Consider the following 24,994-nt stretch of genomic DNA (forward strand, 5'->3'; position numbering starts at 1 on the left):
CTGTTTCTATTACTGGGAGACAGAGAATATCTTGTTTATTTTCTTTGTATTTTACTGTAAATGAATATTTTACAAAAGTTGCCATCTGTGTATTTCTTAAGGAACAAGGAGTTACAGGTTGATTCTTCTCTTCTCACTTGAAAATTTGTCATTCTTCCTTGAACAGCACACAAATTTTGCTTGGACTTAAAAAAAAGTCACCTGAATTAAAAGGAATAATATCTAAACCTAAGCTTGTAGAAAAAAGCTCCTTGTTCTGTCCTATTAGTCTAAAGAAATGATAAATGCTGGCTGAATATTAATTAGCCAAAATTATAATACCAAGATAAGATTATTGAGCATTGTCTTTTTTTCTCCTGGGAATATTGTAAATAATTTTCCAGCAAAAAAAAATTTAGTTGTGGTATTTTATAATAGATAGAATAATATACTTGTCTATATCCTTGGTTAAAGCGGCAAAAAAATCTTTGATCATTTTTGAATGATAGAATTTCTCCATTAACTCCATAGACTTCTATATTTGTAATATTTTAATACTTATCTAAAACATGTATAATATTTTTAATACTTACTTTTTTATTTAAATAGATTCCTCCTGCATGGAAAAACTACTTTCAAAAGATTGGAAGGAAAAAATGGAAAGATTAAATACCAGTGAACTTCTTGGAGAAATTAAAGGTACAGTATACAAAATATCAAACATATCAATGTAGAAATGTTATTTTGCACCACAACACATCTGCTTATCTTCTGTACCCCAACATTAAATTCTTACTTCTAATATTTATATTTAAGAGGGTAAATATACAATGTGTTCCTGAACTTTTATTCTTTTGTAATGTTTATAGAATGAAATTTTTCCCTTTTTACAGTCTATAAACATATAACTTACAGGACACACTACTTCATTAGTCTCCTCCTTGGCACAGAAGGAAAACAGTAGCTTTAGCTGTGCAGTGCTTAGTCACTCAGTTGTGTCTGACCCTTTGCCTGCCAGGCTCTTCTGTTCATTGGGGTTCTCCAGGCAAGAATATTGGAGTGGGTTGTCATACCCTCCTCCAGGAATCTTCCCGACCCAGGGATTGAACCAGGGTCTCTTGCATTGCAGGCAGATTCTTTACCAGCTGAGCTACCAGGGAAGCCCATAGTTTCATTTGCTGAACAAAAAAGTATGAAAACAATGTTATGTCAAAAATGAACAAATTAAATAAAGATAATTTTAGTCCTTCCTTTTGAAATTATAGTAGCTTAATTGATGAATCCAAATCACTAATTTGAATTTTTTTCTGGTCAAAAATGATCAGGGGGTAGTAACTATAACAAAGGAGTTTATAGAATGTGCTATTTATATTTATGACTGGATTCTGAGGCCTGGTTCCCTGTTCAAATTCTGGCTCTGTCAACTTACTAGATGAGTGACTTGGGGCATGTCACTGAAGGTTTCAATGTTTTGAATTCCTTGTATCTAAAATGAGGATAATAAAAGTACTTGGGCTTCCCAAGTGGTGCAGTGGTAAAGAATACGCCTGCCAATGCAGGAGATGCTGGAGATGCAGGTTCAACCCTTGGATCAGGAAGATCCCCTGGTGGAGAATATGATAACCTACTCCATTGTTCTTGCTTGGAAAATTCTATGGACAGAGGAGCCTGGCGGTCTACAATCCACGGGGTCACAAAGAGTCGGACACGACTGAGCACACACAACAAAAGTACCTACCAAGGCTCATTAAGAGAATTAGTATGTGTAAAGCTTTTAAACGGCTTGCACTTAAGGAAACCCTCATGAGGGAAAGTTGTGCTTGTTATTAACTGCCCATAGGATCTTAGGTTAATTAATCTCAAATAGATTTCACAGAACTTAACATTTCATGATCTCTGACCTGGCTGAGGATGAGCATCCTTATTTTAAAGATAATTGATTGGCATTATTATTTTGAAACAAATTAAGAGGTGGGCAGTCCCAATCCATTACAAAATTAACCTGCCCTATCAGTTAAGCAGTTATACTTTTTGCCCAGCTCCCTCTTGTTGATTCTTTTATGGAGAGGAAGTACTGTATGAAGTACTGAAGTAGCTTTTGTTATTGTGGATAGAATCTGTTGTCATTAATTACTTTTCTCAGTCATCCCTTACAGATAGTCATTGCTCTATCTATCACTCTGTCACTTAAACTGACAATTTGAGAACTCAATTACATTAGTTTTCTGAATTTATCAAATGACTTCAGGTGAATTTTCCCATGGATAATGTCTCATTTAAGATGAACATTTGGTGATAACTATCTGATGAAAATTTTATTTTGAATTTATTACAGAATATTGCCTAGTATTCAGACATGTTATATTCAACTCAAATGAAGAGAAAGAGTAGTCATATCTTTTCCAAGGAATAATTAATAACATTCTATTAACTAATGCAGTATCAAAATCAAGTGGAAAGTGGGTAGTATTTTTGAATTTCACTGCTTCTGTTTTGAACTCATAAAGGCTATTTGCTATTTTGGAAAAGAAAAAGAAACTCAATTTATAACTGACGTGTAGAACCTCATTAGTGACATATTCTTTATCCAGCTGCAATAACATGGTGTGTGCTACTTTGCACGTCATTCTCTGTTTTCTTCCCTTTCCAAAGTCATTGGTTTTATGACAGTGAGTACAGAAATGGTTTATGCAAAGGCAAGCTTTTGCCAGTGTGAATGATGGGGGTCTTGTTTTCTCTCAGTAACGTGGAAGCTAACATTTTATTATGTTATGATTCAGCATCAAGTTTTTATGATTTGGGTTATCTTTCCAATCCCACTTTCTATATTTCTTTATTTTTGATTCAAAAATGCAAAACTGTACTAGCTTTATGTAGTCAAAATCTCAAAAGTGAAACATGCAAACTCAGGCTTTTCAAATTCTTTAACTTTTTGTTTTTCTGGATTCTGTTTGTAAAATGTGAACTTTTGTTTGTGTGCTGCTGTTTTTATGGGCATAGAAGATAAGATTCTTACCAAATTTTTCATTTTGATTTACTCTACATCAGTGTCTGTTTTTACATCTTTATATTTTGTCAGCATAATCGTATGAAAAGATTCCAAAAATATGATAAAAAAACCAAAAAAATTTAGTTCAAATAGCATTCAAGTAGTTTGATTGAGCCACTACTAAAACTCAACACACACTTTTATTGTAGGTGAGATCAAGTCAGTTATTAGTCACCAAAATTGGTTCTAATTATTCAGAAAATTTAGGGTGATTTAAATACTATCTCCAAGAAAAACACACCTGGGGCATTTCGTGGTGTTTCAATGGTTAGCCCTCCATTCCTCTACTGCGAGGGTGTCGAGTTCTATCCCTGTTTGGGGAACTAAGGTCCTGCCTGCTATGCAGTGTGGCCACAAAATAATTTTTTTAAAAAAGGGAAAAGAAATGAAAACCATACTACTATGGTTTAGTGTATCTTAGCAATGTATATTTATATATTTCATTATTTTCCCCTCATTATAAAATTCATATGTATTATAAAAAGAATATAAACACACCTAAAGGAAAATATAATTGTCCTTTAATTCTACCTATATTATAGTGTATATCCTTTCCATTTTAATGTGTGCATATGCCTTAGAATTATTTTCCCTTAAAATTCGAATCATCCTTTTACAATTTTTTGTAATTTACTTTTCCCACTTAATGATATATTATGAATTTCCCTATAATTAGGTTGTCTTCTAAAATATTACTTTTATTTGCAGCAAATATGATATAAAGTGAGGTTCTTATAATTTGACTGAGACTGTTATTCAATATTTAAGGTTTTATTATTTGTCATTATAAAGAAAACCTTGAATATGGCTAACTTTTTAGTATTTTCAGTGTTATTTAGTAATTATTTTCTTAGGATATAGATATATTCTGAAAAAGTGAAATTACTGAGTTGAAGGATGTGTTCTTTTTGGAAAGACTTTTTGTTCATATTGCCACGTAGCCCTTCAGATAGAATATGGGGTTCTGTGCTCTCACTAGCAAGTATTTCCTTGCCATCTATGATTATTTTAAACATTCCTTGCCAGTTTGATAGGGGAATATAACATTGTTGCTGATATATTTTGAACTCATTTGATATTGACTGATAATGAGAAGTTTTACATAAATTCATTTGGATTAAATATCTCTTCCTTTGTATATTGTCTGTTTATGTTGTTAGCCCATTTTTCCTGTAAAGGATTTGTTTAGTTCTTATGGTTTCATAAGACTCTTTAGTGGTACTGGCCTTTCTTTGTCATATTTGTGTATTTTGTAATTTTCTTTACTGTATGGTTTTGTCGTCAAATCTTTTCCTCCCTGTTTTAATGCTCTTTTTTACTTTTTCTTTTTTTTTTTTTTCTGTTTGGGGTTTGTTTAGAAAGGTTTCTCCCAATCTAAAATTATATTCTACTGTATTTTCTTCCAATTCTTTGACTATATTTTTATACACTTAACCCTTTCATTCCTCTTGGATATATTTTGATGGATAATGTAAAATTTTTTTTCTTAAGCAGTTAACCAAATATCTCTGTATCATTTATTAAATAACCCATGTTATCCCATCTGACTTGAAATAACCTCTTTTATTATATATGGATTGCATATTTGCAGCCACTCTCATTTTTTAGCTCTTTTCCATTTATCTTTCTATCTAAACTTCTAAAGTGCTAGGCTGTGTTAATCACTGTAGCTTTATAGTATTTTTGAACAGTATTGCAAGACCTCATTCAAAATTTTTCTTAAGGTGCTTGTATACTTCTGTAAAATTTACCTTAGATTTAGAAGTTGTTAACTAAAATTGCAAAGTGATTTTTTAAAAGATTATAAAACTATAGGGTAGCTAAAATCTTTTTAATGTTGAATCTTTCCATTCCAAATAACTTATTCAATCAATTCTTTTATGTTTCTGAACAATGTTTTGTTTCTTACATATAGATTCAGCACATTTCTTTTAATATTTCCTCTATAATATTTAATTTTTTATTTGTGAATGTTATATTTTTCATACTACTCTCTTTTTGTTACTATATTTAGGGATGATATTGCATTTTGCTGGCTCATTTTATAACTTCCCTTTTTGTCAAGCTTGTTAGGTCTAGTCATATTTCAGCTGATGTGTTTTCTCCTCTTTTGGGGCAGTTATTTGTTCCTTTTTTTCACCACTTCTTTTAATACACTGCCTAGAATGTCAAGAATAATATTGGGGAAAACAGGTAATAGCAAGTATTTTATGTAGTTTTTAGTTTATGGAATTGTGTTTGTTTAGTATTTCACCATTAAATATTATATTGACTATTGATTTAAGATATTTTTAATCGTTAAAAATATTCTAGTTATATTTTATTAGGAGTTTCTATGATAAATTGTATTTTAGTTAATGGTATATCTTATTGGTTTTTGTTTCTCAAATTAAATAATGAAATAAACACATTAGTCATGGTATAGTCTTGTTTTAATGTACTTCATACTTTTATTTGCTTATATTGCAGTTGTTATTTTTGCATCTGTATTTGTAAATGAGATTAGTTTGTGTTTTTCTTTATTTTTGCCATCTTTGTTAATATTTAGTACCAGAGTTGTGAAATTGAAAAGCATATCCTTCTTTTTTATGGAAGATGGCTATGTAAAACTATTCAATAGATAACATCTTAGTGAGAATCTGTTTTTATATTCTTTGTGTGTCCTTTACCCTAAAGTGTTGTAGGCAGCATATTATAGGCTCTTTTCTTTTTTTTTAGAATCTTATCTACCATGCTATACCTTTTGATTGGAGAATTTAGTGCAATGACATTTAAGGTAATTATTGATTTGTTTTGTTCAGTCACTAAGTCATGTCTGACTTTCTACCACCCCATGGACTGCAGCATGCTAAGTTCTTCTGTCCTTCACTATATCCGAGTTTGCTCAAATTCATGTCCATTGAGTCAGTGATGTTATCTAACCATCTCATTCTCTGCTGCCTTCTCCTTTTGCTTTCAATCTTTTCCAGCATAGGGTCTTTTCCAATGAGTAGGCTCTTTGCATCAGGTCCTGAATATTCACTGGAAGGACTGATGTTGAAGCTGAAACTCTAATACTTTGGCCACCTGATGCAAAGAGCTGACTCATTGGAAAAGACCTTGATGCTGGGAAAGATTGAAGGTGGGAGGAGAAGGGGACAACAGAGGATGAGATGGTTGGATGGCATCATCAACTCAATGGAATGAGTTTGAGTAAACTCTGGGAGTTGGTGATGGGCAGGGAGGCCTGGTGTGCTGCAGTCGATGGGGTCGCAGAGTTGAACATGACTGAGCGACTGAACTGAACTTGCATCAGGTGGACAAAGTATTGGAGCTTCAGCATCAGTCCTTCCAATGAATATTCAGCGTTGATTTCCTTTAGAATTGACTGGTTTGATCTCTTTGCAAACCAAGAGACTCTCAAGAGTCTTCTTCAGCACAATTTGAAAGTATCAATTCTTTGGTGCTCAGCATTCTTTATGGTCCAACTCTCACATCTGAACCTGACTACTTGAAAACCCATAGCTTTGACGATACAGACTTTTGTTGGCAAAGATCTGCTTTTTAATATGCTGTCTAGGTTTGTCATGGCTTTTTTTCCCCAAAGAGTAAGTGTCGTTTAATTCTGGGCTGCAGTTACCATCCACAGTGATTCTGGAGCCCAAGAAGATAAAATCTGTCACTGTTTCCACTTTTTCTCCATCTGTTTGCCATGAGGTGATGGAACCAGATGCCATGATCTTAGTTTTCTTGAATGTTGGAGATTTTAGCCAACTTTTTCATTCCCCTCTTTAACTTTCATCAAGAGGCTCTTTAGTTCCGCTTTGCTTTCTGCTGTTAGAATGGTATCATCTTCATATTTGAGATTGTTGATATTTCTCCCAGAAATCTTGATTCCAGCTTGAGTCATTCCACCTGGCATTTCATACGATGTACTCTGCATCAGTTCAGTCGCTCCGTGACTCTTTGCGAGTCCATGGACTGCAGCATGCCAGGCTTCCCTGTCCTTCACTCTCTCCCGTGGTTGCTCAAACTCATGTCCATTGAGTCCATTATGCCATCCAACCATCTCATCCTCTGTCACCCGCTTCTCCTCCTCCCCTCAACCTTTCCTGGCATCAGAGTCTTTTCCAGTGAATCAGCTCTTTGCATCATGTAGCCAAAGTATTGGAGTTTCAGCTTCGGCATCAGTCCTTACACTGAATATTCAGGGTTGATTTCCTTTCAGATTGACTGGTTTGATCTTGTTGCAGTCAAAAGGACTCTAAAGAGTCTTCTCCAGCACCAAAGTTTGAAAGCATCAAATCTTTGGCACTCGGACTCCATGATCCAGCTCTCACATCCATACATGACTACTGAAAAAACCATAGCTTTGACTAAACAGACGTTTGTTGGCAAAGTGATGTCTCTCTTTTTTAATATTTTGCCTAAGTTTGTTATAGCTTTTCTTCCAAGGAGCAAGCATCTTTTAATTTCATGGCTACATTCATTGATTCTAACCTTTGCTTTTTGACCTGCATACATGTTTCTCAGGAGACCAGTAAGGTGGTCTGGTATTCCTATCTCTTTAAGAATTTTCCATGGTTTGTTGTGATCCACAGTCAAAGGCTTTAGGTAGTCAGTGAAGCAGAAGTAGATACTTTTTCTGGAATCCCCTTGCTTTTCCTATGATCCTGTATATGTTGGCAATTTGATCTCTGGTTCTTTTCTAAATCCAACTTGTACATTTAAAAGTTCTTGATTCATGTACTGTTGAAGCCTAGCTTGAAAGATTTGGGGCATTCCCTTCCTAGCAGGTAAAATGAGTGCAATTATATGGTAATTTTTGAACAGTCTTTGGCATTGCCTTTCTTTGGGATTGGAATGAAAACTGACCTTTCCCAGTCCAGTGGCAGCTGCTGAGTTTTCCATATTCACTGACATATTGACTGCAACACTGTAGCGGCATCATCTTTTAGGATTTTAAATAGCTCAGCTGGAATTCCATCACCTCCACTAGTTTTTTAGTAGTAATGTTCCGTTTAGGTCCACTTGACTTCACACTCCAGCATGTCTGGTTTTAAGTGAGTATTGTGGTTATCTGGGTCATTAAGACCCTTTTTGGTATAGTTTTTCTCTGTTCTTGGCACCTCTTCTTAATCTCTTCTGCTTCTGTTAAGTCCTTTCCATTTCTGTCCTTTATTGTGCATAACTTTGCTTGAAATGTAACCTTGGTATCTCCAGTTTTCTTGAAGAGATCTCTAATCTTTCTCATTCTATTGTTTTCCTATCTTTCTTTGCATTGTTCACTTAAGAAGGCTTTATTATGTCTCCTTGCTATTCTCTGCAACTCTGCATTCAGTTGGGTATATCTCTTCCTTTCTCCTTTGCCCTTCTTTTCTCAGCTGTTTGTAAGGCTCAGACAACCACTTTACCTTCTTGCATTTCTTTTCCTTGGTTTTGGTCACCACTTCCTGTACAATGCTATGAACCTCTGTCTATAGTTCTTCAGCATTCTATCTACCAATTAGATTAGATTCTAATCTCTTGAATCTATTTGTCCCCTCCAGTGTATAATCATAAGGGATTTGATTTAGGTCATATCTAATAGGTCTAGTGGATTTCCCTACTTTCTTCAATTTAAGCCTGAATTTTGAAGGATACTGGAGTGGGTAACCATTCCTTTCTCTAAGGTATCTTCCTAACCCAAGACTGAACCATGGTTTCCTGCATTGCAGGTGAATTCTTCATCATCTGAGCTACCAGGGAAGCCCATATATACATACTCCATCTTCTTTATCCATTTATCTGTTAAAAGGACTTTTAGGTTGTGTCCATATCTTGACGCCTATAATTAATGCTGCTATGAACATTGGGGTATATGTATCTTTTTGAATTAATGTTTTCATTTTCTTAAGATATATACCTAGGAGTAGAATTGCTGGATCATATAATATTTCTAGTTTTTAGTTTTTTGAAGAACCTCCTTAGTGTTTTCTAGAATGATTGCACCAATTTACATTCTTACCAACAGTGTACAAGGGTTTCTTTTTCTCCATATCCTTGCCAACTTTGTTATTTGTGTTTTTTTTTTTATGACAGGCATTCTGTCAGATGTGAGATGATACCTCATGATTTTGATTTGCATTTCTCCAATGATTAGTAGTAGTGAGCATCTTTTCGTGTGCCTGTTGGCCATCTGTATATCCTCTTTGGTAAAATGTCTGTTTAGGCCTTCTGCCTGAGCTTCTCTGGTGGCTCAGATGGCAAAGAATCTGTCTGCAGTGTGGGAGACATGGGTTCAACCCTAGGTCAGGAAGATCCTTTGGAGAAGGGATTGGCAACCCACTCCAGTATTCTTGCCTGGAGAATTCCATGGACAGAGAAGTCTGGCGGGCTGCAATCCGTGGGGTTGCAAAGAGTTGGACACAACTGAGAGACTTACACTTTCACTCCTTCTGCCCATTTTTTAATTGGGTGATTGGTTTCTTTGATATTGAGTTGCATCAGCTATATGTATATTTTAAATATTAACTCATCAGTGATATCATTTACAAATATTTGCTCCCATTCAGTAGGTTGTCTTTTCATGTTGTGATGGTTTCCTTTGCTGTGCAAAACTTTCAAGTTTAAATTAGGTCTCATTTGTTTATTTTTGTTTTTTGATTCCTTTGCCTTAGGAGACAGACTCAAAATATATTGCTATAGTTTATGTCAAAGAATGTTCTTCATATTTTTTTCTTCTAGGAGTTTTATGATTTCTGGGGCTTCTCTGATAGCTCAGTCCGTAAAGAGTCTGCTTGCATTGCAGGAGACCTAGGTTAGGTCCCTGGGTTGGGAAGATCCCTGGAGAAGGAAATGGCAACCCACTCCAGTATTATTGCCTGGGAAATCCCATGGATAGAGGAGCCTGATGCGCTACAGTCCATGGGGTCACAAGAGTTGGACACAAATTAGCGACTAAACCTACCTACCTTACATTTAAGTCTTGAATCCATTTTGAGTTTATTTTTTATATGGTATGAGAAAATGTTCTAATTTCACTATTTTACATATAGCTGACCAGTTTTCCCAACACTACTTATTGAAGAGACTGTCTTTTCTCTATTGCATAGTTTTGTATCCTTCATCATAAATTAGTTAACTGTAAGTGTGTAAGTTTATGTCTGGACTCTCTATTCTATTCCATTGACCTATGTGTCTGTTTTTGTGCCTGTACTATATTGTTTTGGTTACTGTAGCTTTGTATTATAGTTTGAAATTAGAGAGAGTAATATCTCTAGTTGTGTTCTTCTTTTGTAAGACTATTTTGTCTGTTGTATTTTGTATTTTCACACATATTTTAGAATTTTTTTAGTTCTGTGAAAAATACCATTTGTAATTTGATAAGGATTCTATTAAATCTTTAGATTGTATGGATAGTATGGTCATTTTAATAAAATTAATTTTTCTAAAAGTGAACATGATATATCTGTCCATTTGACTGTATAATCTTTTATTTCTTTTATTAGTGTCTTATAGGTTTCCAAGTATATGTGTTTTACCTCTTAGATATGTTTCTTCTTAGGTAATTTATTCTTTCTGACGCAATTATCAATGGGATTGTTTCTTTAATTTCTTTCTGCTAGCTCTTATTAGTTTATAGAAATGCAACAGATTTCTTTGTATTAATTTTGTATCCATCAACTTTATGAAATTCACTGATGAGCTCTAGTAGTTTTCTAGTGGATTTTCAATGCATAGTATTTTCAACGCATAGTATCATGAGCTTCCCAGGCGGTACTAGTGGTAAAGAACCTGCCTGCCAATGCAGGAGATATAAGTGATGTGGTTTCGATCCCTCAATCAGAAAGATCTGCTGGAGGAGGTATATGGTAATCCATTCCAGTATTCTTGCCTGGAGAATCCCATGGACAGAGGAGCCTGGCAGGCTGCAGTCCATAGGATCACAAAGAGTTGGACACGATTGAAGCCACTTAGCATGAATGCACACATGTATAGTATCATGTCATTTATAAACAGTGACAGTTTTATGTCTTCTTTTCTAATTTTGGTTCCTTTTATTTTATTTATTTATTTTTCTTTTCTGGTTAGCTAGAGCTAAAACTTTCCATTCTATGTTGAATAAAAGTGGCAAGAGTGGACATCCTTCTCTTATTCCTAATCTCAGAAGAAATGCTTTCAGTTTTTCACTGTTAACGCATGATGTTATCTGTGGGATGATCATATATGGCCCTTATTGTGTTGAAGTGTGTTCTCCACTTTCTGGAAAATTCAACATCCATTTAAAAAAAATCATACATGGATGTTGAATTTTGTGAAAACCTTTTCTGCATCTGTTGAGATGACCTTATAGTTTTTATTCTTCAATTTGTTACTGTGGTATATCACACTGATTGACTTTCAGATATCGAGCTGTGCTTGCATCCCTGGGATAAATCCATTTGATCATGGTGTATGATCCTATTAATGTATTGTTGGCTTTGGTTAGCTAATAATTTGTTTAGGATTTTTGTATCTAGATTCATCAGTGATACTGACTTTTAATTTTCTTTTTTTGTGATATCTTTGCCTGGTTTTGGTATCAGGGTGACATTGGCCTCACAAAAGTGATTCTTCTACAATTTTTTGAAATAGCTTCAGAAGGATAGATGCTAAGTGTTCTCTAAACATGTGGTAGAATTCACCTGTGAAGCCATCTGGTCCTGGATTTTTGTTTGTTGGGAGTGTTTTTTTTTTTTTTGAGTATTGATTCAATAACATTACTGGTAAATGGTCTGCTCATATTTTCTTCCTTCCTGGTTCAATCCTGGGAGACTATCAGATCAGATCAGATCAGTCGCTCAATCGTGTCCGACTCTTTGTGACCCCATGAATCACAGCACGCCAGGCCTCCCTGTCCCTCACCAACTCCCAGAATTCACTCAGACTCACGTCCATCGAGTCAGTGATGCCATCCAGCCATCTCATCCTCTGTCGTCCCCTTCTCCTCCTGCCCCCAATCCCTCCCAGCATCAGAGTCTTTTCCAATGGGTCAACTCTTCACATGAGGTGGCCAAAGTACTGGAGTTTCGGCTTTAGCATCATTCCTTCCAAAAGAAATCCCAGGACTGATCTCCTTCAAAATGGACTGGCTGGATCTCCTTGCAGTCCAAGGGATTTGCAAGAGTCTTCTCCAACACCACAGTTCAAAAGCATCAATTCTTCGGCACTCAGCCTTCTTCATAGTCCAACTCTCACATCCATACGTGACCACTGGAAAAACCATAGCCTTGACTAGACGAACCTTTGTTGGCAAAGTAATGTCTCTGCTTTTGAATATGCTATCTAGGTTGGTTATAACTTTCCTTCCAAGGAGTAAGCGTCTTTTAATTTCATGGCTGCAGTCACCATCTGTAGTGATTTTGGAGCCCAGAAAAATAAAGTCTGCACTGTTTCCACTGTTTCCCATCTATTTCCCATGAAGTGGTAGGACCGGATGCCATGATCTTCGTTTTCTGAATTTTGAGCTTTAAGCCAACTTTTCACTCTCCACTTTCACTTTCATCAAGAGGCTTTTGAGTTCCTCTTCACTTTCTGCCATAAGGGTGGTGTCATCTGCATATCTGAGGTTATTGATATTTCTCCCGGCAATCTTGATTCCAGCTTGTGTGTCTTCCAGTCCAGTGTTTCTCATGATGTACTCTGCATATAAGTTAAATAAACAGGGTGACAATATACAGCCTGGGAGACTATACATTTCTGCAAATTTGTTGATTTTGTCTTGGTTATCCTTTTATGGGCATATAGTTGTTCATAGTTGTCTCTTATGATCCTTTGTATTCTTGTGGTGTCTATTATAACCCTTCATTTTTCATGTCTGATCTTATTTATGTGTCCTTCTTTCTTTCTTTTTTTCTTTATGAGTCTAGCTAAAGGTTTATTGAATTTGTTTCTTTTCGAAGAACCAGTACTTAGTTTTATTGATCTATCCTATTGCTTTGTTAGTCTCTATTTTATTTATTTATCCTCTGATGATTATGATTTATTTCCTTTTACTAACTTTAAGTTTTGTCTTTTCTTCTTTTTCTAGTTACTTTAGGTCTAAAGTTGAGTTGTTTATTTGAGATTTTTCTTGTTTCCTGAAGTAAGCTTGTATTGGCTATAAACTTCCCTCTTAAAACTTTTTTGCTGCATCACATAGAGTTTGAATAGTTGCTTTTTTTTTTTTTAATTTGTCTCCCAGTACATTTTGATTTCTTCTTTTGAGTTCTTCAGTGATCCATTGGTTGTTTAGTAACATACTGTTTAGTCTCCACATGTTTTAGATTTCTGCAGTTTTTTTTTTTTTTCCCTTGTAGTTGATTTCTAGTCTCATAGTGTTGTGGTCAGAAAAGGTGCTTGATATGTTTTCAAATTAGTTAAATTTTAAATTTAGAAATACTTGTTTTATGGCCTAGCATGTGATCTATCCTGGAGAATGTTTCATTTGCACTTGAAAAGAATGTGTACTCTGCTGCTTTTTGATGCAAAATTCTATATATATGTATCAAGTCTATTTCATCTACTGTGTCGTTTTAAACCAGTGTTTCCTTGTTGATTATCTGCCTGAAAGATGTGGTATTGATGTAAGCGGAATGTTAAAGTCCCCTACTGTTCTTGGGTTAATGTCAATTTCTCCCTTTATGTCTATTAATTTGCTTTATGTGTTTAGATGGTATTTACAATTGTTGTATCATCTTGGATTAATCCCTTGATCATTATGCAATGTATTTATTTGTCTCTTGTAATAGTCTTTGTTCTAAAGTCTATTTTGTATACTGTAAATATTGGCACACTGTCTTGATTTCCATTTGCATGGAATACCCTTTTTCATCCTCTTTCAATCTGTGTGTGTCTTTAGATCTAAAGTAAATGTCTTATAGGCAGCATATATATATATATGTAACATTTTTTTTGTATCCTTTCAGTCACTCTATGTCTTTTGATTGGAGAATGTAGTCAAATTATACATAAAATAGTTATTGATATGTATATGTTTTTTGCCATTTTGTTAATTGTTTTAAGGTTGTTTTGTAGTTCTTTTTGATTCCTTTCTTCTTTTGTTCTCTTTGTGATTTGATCCTTATGTTTAGTATTGTTTGGTTATCTTTCTCTTTTTTGTGTGTGTATTATAGATTTTTGGTTTGGGGTTACCATGAGTTTTGTATATAATGATTCTCTTAATTTCAAATGCATTCTAACAATCCTGCATTTTTTACTCTCCCCCACCCCCAGTACTTTTTTTGACATCATATTTTACATCCACTGGTTTTTGTGTATCCCTTAAATGGTTGTTGTGAATATAGATGATTTTAGTACTTTTGTCTATTTAACCTTCCTACAAACTTTGTACATGGTTGATAAACTACCTTCAGTGTGTATTTGCCTTTACCAATGAGCATTTTCCTTTTGTAAGTTTTATGTTTCTAGTAGTGGCCTCTTCTTTTTCACTTAGAGAAATCCCATGAACATTTCTTGTACAGCTAGTTTGGTAGTGCTGAACTCTTTTAACTTTTGCTTGTCTAAAAAATTTGATGTCTCCATCAAATCTGAACGAGAGCCTTGCTGAATAGAGAGTACTCTTGGTTGTAGGTTTGTTTTTTTTTTTCTTTTATCAGTTTATATGAATATATTGTGCCTTCTGGCCTGCACTTTCTACCAAAATGTCAGCTGATAGCCTTATACAAGTTTTGTTATGTATAACTTGTTGCTTTTCTCTTGCTACTTTTAATATTCTCTCTACATCTTTAATTTTTGCCATTTTAATTGCATTTTAAGGCAATGGCACCCCACTCCAGTACTCTTGCCTGGAAAATCCCATGGACGGAGAAGCCTGGAAGGCTGCAGTCCATGGGGTCACTGAGGGTCAGACACGACTGAGCGACTTCATTTTCACTTTTCACTTTCACGCATTAGAGAAGGAAATGGCAACCCACTCCGGTGTTCTTGCCTGGAGAATTCCAGGGACAGGGGAGCCTGGTGGGCTGCCGTCCATGGGGTCGCACAGAGTCAGACACGACCGAAGTGACTTAGCAGCAGCAGTCTTCCTTGGGACTCTTTATATTTCTTGGACTTGGATGTCTATTTCCTGTTCCAGGTTAGGGAACTTTTCAGCTGTTATGTCTTCATGTATGTTACCTGTCCCTTTCTCTGTCTCCTCTTTTGGGACCCCTATAATGTAATGTTGGTACTTTTGATGCTGTCTCAGAGGTCTCTTAAATTGCCATCATTTTTCATTCTTTTATCTGTTCTGCTTCAGTGATTTCCAGTACTCTGTCTTCCAGCTTGCTGATTCATTTTTCTGTGTCATTTATTCTATCGATTCCTTCTCATGTATTTTTCATTTCAGTTGTATTCTGCATCTTTACTTGATTGATTTCTTTGTATTTTGTAACTCTTTGTTCAAGACTTCTAACTTCCTGCTATGTTCATCCATTTTTTCTCCTGAGTCCTTTGATCATCTTTACGATCATTACCGTGAGCTCTTTCTAAGGTAAATTGCCTTTCTCCACTTCACTTAGTTCTTCTAGGGTTTTGACATGTTTCTTCATTTGGAACTTGTTCTTCTGTTACCTCATTTTTCTTAACTTGTTGTTTTCATTTCTATATATCTGTTAGGTTGGTTACTTTCCCCAGCCTTTTGTAGGAAACATTCAATGCTCCAAGCAGTACATTTAGGAGTGTGTGCTCAACCCCTATGTGTGCTTCTTGGGTTATTCTTTTGTGGTAGGCTGCTACTATGGGTGATCTTTTAGGCATGGCTCACCCCCAGTCCATTTGATTGCCAGATGGAGGCTGCCCACCACTGATTTGTGAGGCTGGGTCATAACGTGGCTGGCTACAGAACCCCAGGAGATCCTGTGGCAGTCAGTACCTGGTGCCTACCCACTATTGACTGAACCCAGGTCCTGGGGCTAGCATCAACCCAGGGGTCCTGAGCTGGTGTAGAACCATTGATGAATGGGGCTGGTTCCTGACACAGCTGGCTGAGAGGTCCAAGGTGTCCTGAAGCTTGTTGACCTGCTGGGGGTAGGTTGGGTCTTGCCATATCAGGCTAGGAGCTGCAGTTTTCCACTGGCTGGTGGCTGAATCTTGGTCCTGTGATTAGAAAGTGAAGTTGCTCAGTTGTGTCCAACTCTTTGTGACCCTGTGGACTGTAGCCTACCAGGCTCCTCCATCCATGGGATTCTCCAGGCAAGAATACTGGAATGGGTTCCCATTTCCTTCTCCAGGGGATCATCCCGACCCAGAAATCAAACCCGGGTCTCCCGCATTGTAGGCAGATGCTTTACCATCTGAGCCACCAGGGAAGTCCACAGGCTTGCTAATGGGTAGGGCCAGGACCCAGGGAATTCTGGGGCTGTTACCTATTCACTGGTGGCTGCAACCGGGTGCTGGGGTCTCTATGAGGCCATGGGGATCTGGCTCTAGTGCACATGTACCAGTATGTGGAGGCAGGTCCTTGGCCATCTGATGGGCAGGGATGTGTCCAGGGGCAGCTGTGGGCTCATGGGGTCTTAAGGTAACCTTTCTCTTGGTGGGTCGGGGCTGGATCCCAGAACATGTTAGATTTTGTGTGTACCCTGTAAGAGTGGAGCCTTTTTCCACAACCTTCTGAGTCTTGTGGAAGTAAGCCCTGCTGGCCTTCAAACTCAAATATTCTGAGGGTTTTTCTTCCCAGTGCAGGACTCTTGTGCTGGGAAGCCAATGTAGGACTCAGAACCCTCTTTCTTTGTAGAGAACCTCTGCAACTGTAATTATTCTCCTGTTTATGAGTCACCCACCCAGGGGTATGGGTCTTGACTATACCATGACTCTGTTCCTCCTACCCATCTTGTTGTGGTTCCTTCTACACAAATTTAGCTGTAGAAGAACTTTTCAGGTAGGTTCCAATCATGTTATTAATAATAAAAAATAATTCTGTAAATAGTTGTAATTTTGGTGTACCTGTGAGAGGAGGTGAGGCTAAGGTCTCTCTACTCTGCCATCTTTGGCAAAAGAACCTCTGTGGAATTATCTATCTTGATCTAAATCTAAATAAGAGAGAGGCGAGCAATACAGTAAAGGATACAAGGTGAAACAAAAATAGTGGTAAGGTTCATAACCCATTTGTATGTATGCTTTTTTGAGTTGTACCAAAAGAGTAAGGATGCCAGGACATTTATGATGATGAAACATTTCTAAATGCAAAGGTGGCATACTAAATGATGTCTAGATCATTAGAATTCACCCTGCTTCTATGCATGGATCTAGCCTTCTGTGGTTTATATAGGAGAATCTTAGCCAGTCTCCTTTTACACACATTCCCCTCTATACTCTGGCTGGCATCTCCTCCTTGGTGTGAAGGCGCCTCCCTGGGCAGTGTGCCAGAGAAGCAGTAATGTTGGTTGTTTGAATTAGCACAAACTGTTTGTCAAACACACAGATGATAGAGAGAAAAAAAAATAATTATGTGATATGAATCAAATAAGGAAAATAATGTTTTCCTTCCTTCCTTGGTCATTTATGATTAATCATTTAAATATTTACATTTAGGGGTTAAGGTAGATGTGCTTATAGGTATACTCTCCTGATGCTTAGAAAAAAATGACAGTGTCTTTCTGCTAGGGAAAAAAGTGATTAAACAAATGCTTTTAAATGAAAAATTCTACAAATGATTCCCAATGTTTTTTTTTTATTTTTTTTATTTAAAAAAAAAAATCACATGCTCCCCATCCTGAACCCTCCTCCCTCCCAACCTCCCCATACCATCCCCCTGGGCCTTCCCAGCGCACCAGCCCCAAGCATCCAGCATCGTGCACTGAACCTGGACTGGCATCTCGTTTCATACATGACATTTCACATGTTTCAATGACATTCTCCCAAATCTTCCCACCCTCTCCCACAGAGTCCATAAGACTGTTCTATACATCAGTGTCTCTTTTGCTGTCTCGTACACAGGGTTATCGTTACCATCTTTCTAAATTCCATATACATGCGTTAGTATACTGTATTTATGTTTTTCCTTCTGGCTTACTTCACTCTGTATATTAGTCTCCAGTTTCATCCACCTCATTAGAACTGATTCAAATGTATTCTTTTTAATGGCTGAGTAATACTCCATTGTGTATATGTACCACAGCTTTCTTATCCATTCATCTGCTGATGGACATCTAGGTTGCTTCCATGTCCTAGCTATTATAAACAGTGCTGCGATGAACATTGGGGTACAAGGTTATTTTTTTAAATTTTATTTTATTTTTAAACTTTACATAGTTGTATTAGTTTTGCCTAATATCAAAATGAATCCACCACAGGTATACATGTGTTCCCCATCCTGAACCCTCTTCCCTCCTCCCTCCCCATACCATCCCTCTGGGTCGTCCCAGTGCACCAGCCCCAAGCAACCTTTTTGAAACACAATTACTTACTATAGTTATTCAACTAAAATGTTTAAGAGATTTGTTCTGGAGGCTAAATACTGTTCTGTACTTTAATATTAAAAACTTTAAGCATTACTCACTGTTACTTCACTAGGGTTTTTACTAAGAGAAGTAAAATTAGGAACTGTTGTATCAAATTGTGCAGGTATATTACAATTGTGCTTCGTGCATATACTGAATTAAAAATGTGAGTTTATTATAATTTTGCTACTATGTGCCACTAAGAGCCAGGTTTCATTTTTAGTTTTGATTGCAAACATAAATCTTTAGAGGAGAGTGCAGGAATACAAAAGTCATGGTTTCTTTCAGTGCCTAGATCTTTGAAGATCAAATAATGTAGGTTATTCTTGAAGTAACTTAAGCAGTGCTGTTATCACCAAAGGGTCAGAATGAATATAACATCCTTCCAATAGAATTAGTTTCTATGTCACAGGTTACTATCTTAAATGCCAATTCTCTCTACTAGTTTGTTCACTTTATAGTAAGGGCCCAAACTATATCTAAGTACTCTGATTGCTTATTCCGTGCATTGCCCTTTATACAGAGTACTCGGTTTTTATAGGAATAGTAATTCATAGTTACTGGTATTTTCTGTTGTAGGCAATCACAGAAGGACTAGAATGGTTTTTGAAAAGCTGTGACCATACACTTTACATATTCATTTATAAATGAGTTTTTCTTGAATTTCCATTTACAAATTTACAGCAGTTTCTTCATCTGAGGGAACTTAAAAAATCTGGATGCATTTAGAGGTGAATCATCTGCCATTTTTCAACTCCAATAAAATCAGCAAAGTTCTTATACCTAGTGGTTTTTGTTCTCTCTTTAGGAAAAAAGGTTGAAACAGTTATAATGTGCAGATTTTGTGTATTTTGAAAAACTTAAATTGTTATTTCTAAGACAATTGCTATATTGCTCTAGAGACCAGCTTGTGAAAGAGCTTTAGAGCACATGTAATTTCCTCATTGATTTGTATGAAATAATGTAGTAGAGTATCACTATTTTCTGTATAAATCTATGTAATTGAAGAAATTCAGAGTAATATCTCAATCACAGAATTTCCAAAAATAACTTGAAGGAGCTTTGTATATTATGTAATTCAAACTTCTTATTTTCCATTACAGGGACTCCAATATCTAGAAAAGTGACTTCCCTAAAATCACATAGTAAATTATTAAGGTGGAATCTTAATTTACCCTAAATAGCATGTTTATCTTATTTCACATATTCTTTTGGTCATCTTGTAATCAGTGTTATTGCAGGACTCAAGAATCCCTTTTACTACTAATAAATGCACACCACGGCTAGTTTACAGATATATATGCATTATAACACAACGATACCCATTTTTAGAAATTATACCGCTTAGCATGAATATAGATATTTCAAAGCTCTCCTTTGTTCTCTCTGTTATAAACATCTTTTACTTCTTTTGATGTTTGTGTGATATACATGCAAGCAATTAAAACCTCCCCCAACTTGGGGTTGGAGACACAAAGTCTTCTTGATTAAAATTCAAACAAAAGCTACTGGCAAAAATTGCTACTATATGATTAAGGTCTAGAGTATTATGATACATTAGAATCATTGTTAACTGTTGGGATTAAAAGAAATCGATATGTTGGGGAAAAGATCAGTTGAATCTAATTATAGAAATCAATGTTTACTTAAAAGAAAATACTGAAGTTTAATAACAGGTTCTGACTATAAATATAGCACTGGCTAAAATTGTTCTTTGTTATTATTATATTGACCATGTAATCATATTTTAAATTCATTGAATAAAAATCTGAAACTTCTGTTTTTAGTAGTTAATTATTATAATTAAAACATAAAATTTTACCTTAAATCACATCTGGTTTCAAAAAATTCATTATAAAATATTCTTACATGTAAAAATAGTCACCAATTATAAAATATTCCTATTGATTCCATTTTAAAAAGGCTAATTTTAGCAATAGATACAGCCTAGAGTGAGAAAGGAGGCAAAATTGGTTAGAAGGAAAAAAAGATCCAAAGTATTCTTACACAATTATGATTACATTAAATATGTATTAGTCTATTTGGTGACATATCGAAATAAAAGAGAACACATTTTGATATAATTCAAAAACAAGACATTTCACTTTTTTCTTCCTGATTGCTGTGATGAAAATAAACATTATAACCAGCATGGAGAAGAAAAACTATTACTAATTGCAGCCTAGATTTTAAGTAAAATGAAGGTCATTAGCAATTTCCTGGAAGCCATTCAGATTGCTTACCAGGAAATGGTAGCTAGCAGGACATCTGTAATCCTCCTGTGTGGAATTAGTGAAAACACTGGAGCTTTAATGATGTGTGTTAGACTTAGGCTTATGGTAGAACCTTTGTTTATCAAAGTAGTTCGTTTTCTTTGAATACAAATGTTTCTATTTCAGTATTAGTGCACAAATCCAGACTTAAAAATAGACTTTAACTTCCATCCGTACATGCATAAGTGCATGTGTTAAAACACACCTGTAGATTGGAATGTGACTCTTAGTGGAATAAGAGATGGCAGGGTAACAGCAGAGCTATAGGAATATGGGAATGAAATGTATTGGGGCGTATTGAAAGAAATTTCTCTTATAACTTGGAATACTGATTTCACAGTATTTTGGTTGGTGAATTTAGTTCCATTTTTAGTAGCATATTATCTCAATAAAGAGGTAAGCAAAGCTGAGTGAAAAGTGAAAATATCTCATAGACATAAAGTTAACTTTAACTTATTTTGCAATATAATGGGAGGAATGGGGTCACTAATTTAGAGGCACAGCTTCTCTATATTACCTGAATTATTGTTTGGCTTAATAAGGATAATATCTCTGGAAATATTAAGACTGAGGAACTCTGGAACTGTTAAGAGTGAGGAGAGCATACATATGGTGTAATTTATGTAAAAAATTATATACACAGAAAATTGCTGGAAGGATATTTATTAAACCCTTAACAGAGGTTGACTATGTAGGGGGTAGTGTATGCTATGGCACAGGGGCTTAAATTTTTATTTGGACTTATTCAGTACAGTTTGTACTGAAGTGTTTTGTGTGTTTTGTTTTTTTTTTTACTTTTTTAAGCCATGTGTCGGCATTGCTTTTCCAACAAAGACTACTTTTTAAAAATGACTGAAAGTAAGTCTTGAATTTAAAAAATGGAAGGAATTAGTTTCAGTATTTGTACAAAAGAGTATTGATTTTATTACCTACTAAACTTCTCATGCATTGCAGAAGGAAATGGCAATCCACTCCAGTGTTCTTGCCTGGAGAATCCCAGGGACGGGGGAGCCTGGTGGGCTGCCGTCTATGGGATCACACAGAGTCGGACACGACTGAAGTGACTTAGCAAACTTCTAATTTTTTGAGAGGATTAGAGAAAAAATGTGTTTAGAGTGGCATGTAGCTGGGAATCAATAAATGCTGTAGGTAGGCAACAACCCTTATCAACAACAATTAGCATAATTTAGTACTTGAAAGAGTAAATATTTATTGGTAGAATAGTAAACCATAGGACTAAAAATTTTTGTTCTCAGAACTGTTAGAATGTATTAAGGACCCTAAAAATCTTTTATCTGTGTGACATATCTATTAATACTTACTGTGTTAGAAGTTAAACCTGATGTTTTAATAAATATTTATCAATTCATTTATGTATATCTGTTACATGTCACCATAAAGATTTGTTAATGAAAATATATTTCATAAAATTGAAGTAATTTAGAGAGAAGAGTAGCATTGCTTTTTATCTTGGTAAATCTCTTCAGTGTACGGTTTAATAGGAATTAAACTATATCTGCTTTTGTACTCAATCTGTTGTGATGTGTACTGATTGAATTATATAAAGAGGGGGAAATGTCTTATCACTTCAGTTCAGTCGCTCAGTTGTGTCCGACTCTTTGGACCCCATGAATCACAGCACACCAGGCCTCCCTGTCCATCACCAACTCCCGGAGTTCACTCAAACTCACGTCCATCAAGTTGGTGATGCCGTCCAGCCATCTCATCCTCTGTTGTCCCCTTTTCCTCCTGCACACAATCCCTCCCAGCATCAGAGTCTTTTCCAATGAGTCAACTCTTTGCATGAGGTGGGCAAAGTACTGGAGTTTCAGCTTTAGCATCATTCCCTCCAAAGAATACCCAGGGCTGATCTTCAGAATGGACTGGTTGGATCTCCTTGCAGTCCAAGGGACTCTCAGGAATCTTCTCCAACACCACAGTTCAAAAGCATCAATCCTTCGGTGCTCAGCTTTCTTCACAGTCCAACTCTCACATCCATACATGACCACAGGAAAAACCACAGCTTTGACTAGACAGACCTTTGTTGCTAAAGTAATGTCTCTGCTTTTCAATATGTCATCTAGGTTGGTCATAACTTTTCTTCCAAGGAGTAAGCATCTTTTAATTTCATGGCTGCAGTCACCATCTGCAGTGATTTTGGAGCCCCCCAAAATGAAGTCTGACACTGTTTCCACTGTTTCCCCATCTATTTCCCATGAAGTGATGGGACCAGATGCCATGATCTTTGTTTTTTGAATGTTGAGCTTTATGCCAACTTTTTTACTCTCCGCTTTCACTTTCATCAAGAGGCTTTTTAGTTCCTCTTCACTTTCTGCCATAAGGGTGGTGTCATCTGCATATCTGAGGTTATTGATATTTCTCCCAGCAATCTTGATTCCAGCTTGTGCTTCTTTCAGCCCAGCGTTTCTCATGATGTACTCTGCATAGAAGTTAAATGAGCAGGGTGACAATATACAGCCTTGACACACTCCTTTTCCTATTTGAAATCAGTCTGTTGTTCCATGTCCAGTTCTAACTGTTGCTTCCTGACCTGCATATAGGTTTCTCAAGAGGCAGGTCAGGTGGTCTGGTATGCCCATCTCTTTCAGAATTTTCCACAGTTTATAGTGTTTCATACAGTCAAAGGCTTTGGCATCATCATTAAAGCAGAAATAGATGTTTTTCTGGAACTCTCTTTTTCCATGATCCAGCGGATGTTGGCAATTTGATCTCTGGTTCCTCTGCCTTTTCTAAAACCAGCTTGAACATCAGGAAGTTCACGGTTCACATATTGCTAAAGTCTGGCATAGAGAATTTTGAGCATTACTTTACTAGCGTGTGAGATGAGTGCAATTGTGCGGTACTTTGAGCATTCTTTGGCATTGCCTTTCTTTGGGATTGGAATTATAACTGACCTTTTCCAGTCCTGTGGCCACTGCTGAGTTTTCCAAATTTGCTGGCATATTGAGTGCAGCACTTTAACAGCATCATCTTTCAGGATTTGTAATAGCTCCACTGGAATTCCATCACCTCCACTAGCTTTGTTCGTAGTGATGCTTTCTAAGGCCCACTTGACTTCACATTCCAGGATGTCTGGCTCTAGGTCAGTGATCACACCATCGTGATTATGGGGGTTGTGAAGATCTTTTTTGTACAGTTCTTCTATGTATTCTTGCCTCCTCTTCTCAATATCTTCTGCTTCTGTTAGGTCCATATCATTTCTGTCCTTTATCGAGCCCATCTTTGCATGAAATGTTCCCTTGGTATCTCTAATTTTCTTAAAGAGATCTCTAGTCTTCCCCATTCTGTTGTTTTCCTCTATTTCTTTGCACTGATCACTGAGGAAGGCTTTCTTATCTCTTCTTGCTATTCTTTGGAACTCTGAATCCAGATGCTTATATCTTTCCTTTTCTCCTTTGCTTTTCGCTTCTCTTCTTTTCACAGCTATGTATAAGGCCTCCCCAGACAGCCATTTTGCTTGTTTACATTTCTTTCCATGGGGATGATCTTGATCCCTGTCTCCTGTACAATGTCACAAACCTCTGTCCATAGTTCATCAGGCACTCTATCTATCAGATCTAGTCCCTTAAATCTATTTCTCATTTCCACTGTATAATCATAAAGGACTTGATTTAGGTCATACCTGAATGGTCTAGTGGTTTTCCCTACTTTCTTCAATTTAAGTCTGAATTTGGCAATAAGGAGCTCATGATCTGAGCCACAGTCAGCTCCTGGTCTTGTTTTTGCTGACTGTATAGAGCTTCTCCATCTTTGGCTGCAAAGAATATAATCAATCTGATTTCAGTGTTGACCATCTGGTGATGTCCATGTGTAGAGTCTTCTCTTGTGTTGTTGGAAGAGGGTGTTTGCTATGACCAGTGTGTTCTCTTGGCAAAACTCTATTAGCCTTTTCCCTGCTTCATTTTGTACTCCAAGGCCAAATTTGCCTGTTACTCCAGGTGTTTCTTGACTTCCTACTTTTGCATTCCAGTTCCCTATAATGAAAAGGACATCTTTTTTGGGTGTTAGTTCTAAAAGGTCATCTAGGTCTTCATAGAACCATTCAACTTCAGCTTCTTCAGCATTACTGGTTGGGGCATAGAGTTGCATTACTGTGATATTGAATGGTTTGCCTTGGAAACGAACAGAGATCATTCTGTCGTTTTTGAGATTTGACCATGATGGCTACTCCATTTCTTCTAAGGGATTCCTTCCCACAGTAGTAGATATAATGGTAATCTGAGTTAAATTCACCCATTCCAGTCCATTTT

The 24,994-nt window shown here is 36.2% G+C and overlaps 1 protein-coding gene across 50 annotated transcripts in view; it reads left to right on the forward strand.

The window, feature by feature from the left end:
• SOX6 (SRY-box transcription factor 6) overlaps positions 1-24,994 on the forward strand; it is a 719,879-nt gene that overhangs the window by 415,772 nt on the left and 279,113 nt on the right. For all 50 annotated transcript variants that reach the window (XM_086339827.1, XM_086339833.1, XM_086339855.1 and 47 more), the window contains one exon: positions 589-678. In XM_086339827.1, coding sequence (XP_086195953.1) covers positions 589-678 — 90 coding nt within the window. The remainder of the gene's footprint in view (positions 1-588; positions 679-24,994) is intronic.

Source organism: Bos grunniens, chromosome 15 (genome assembly GCF_055505025.1).
Source record: "Bos grunniens cultivar Pamir isolate PY7600 chromosome 15, Bosgru_T2T1.0, whole genome shotgun sequence".
Lineage (NCBI taxonomy): Eukaryota > Metazoa > Chordata > Mammalia > Artiodactyla > Bovidae > Bos > Bos grunniens.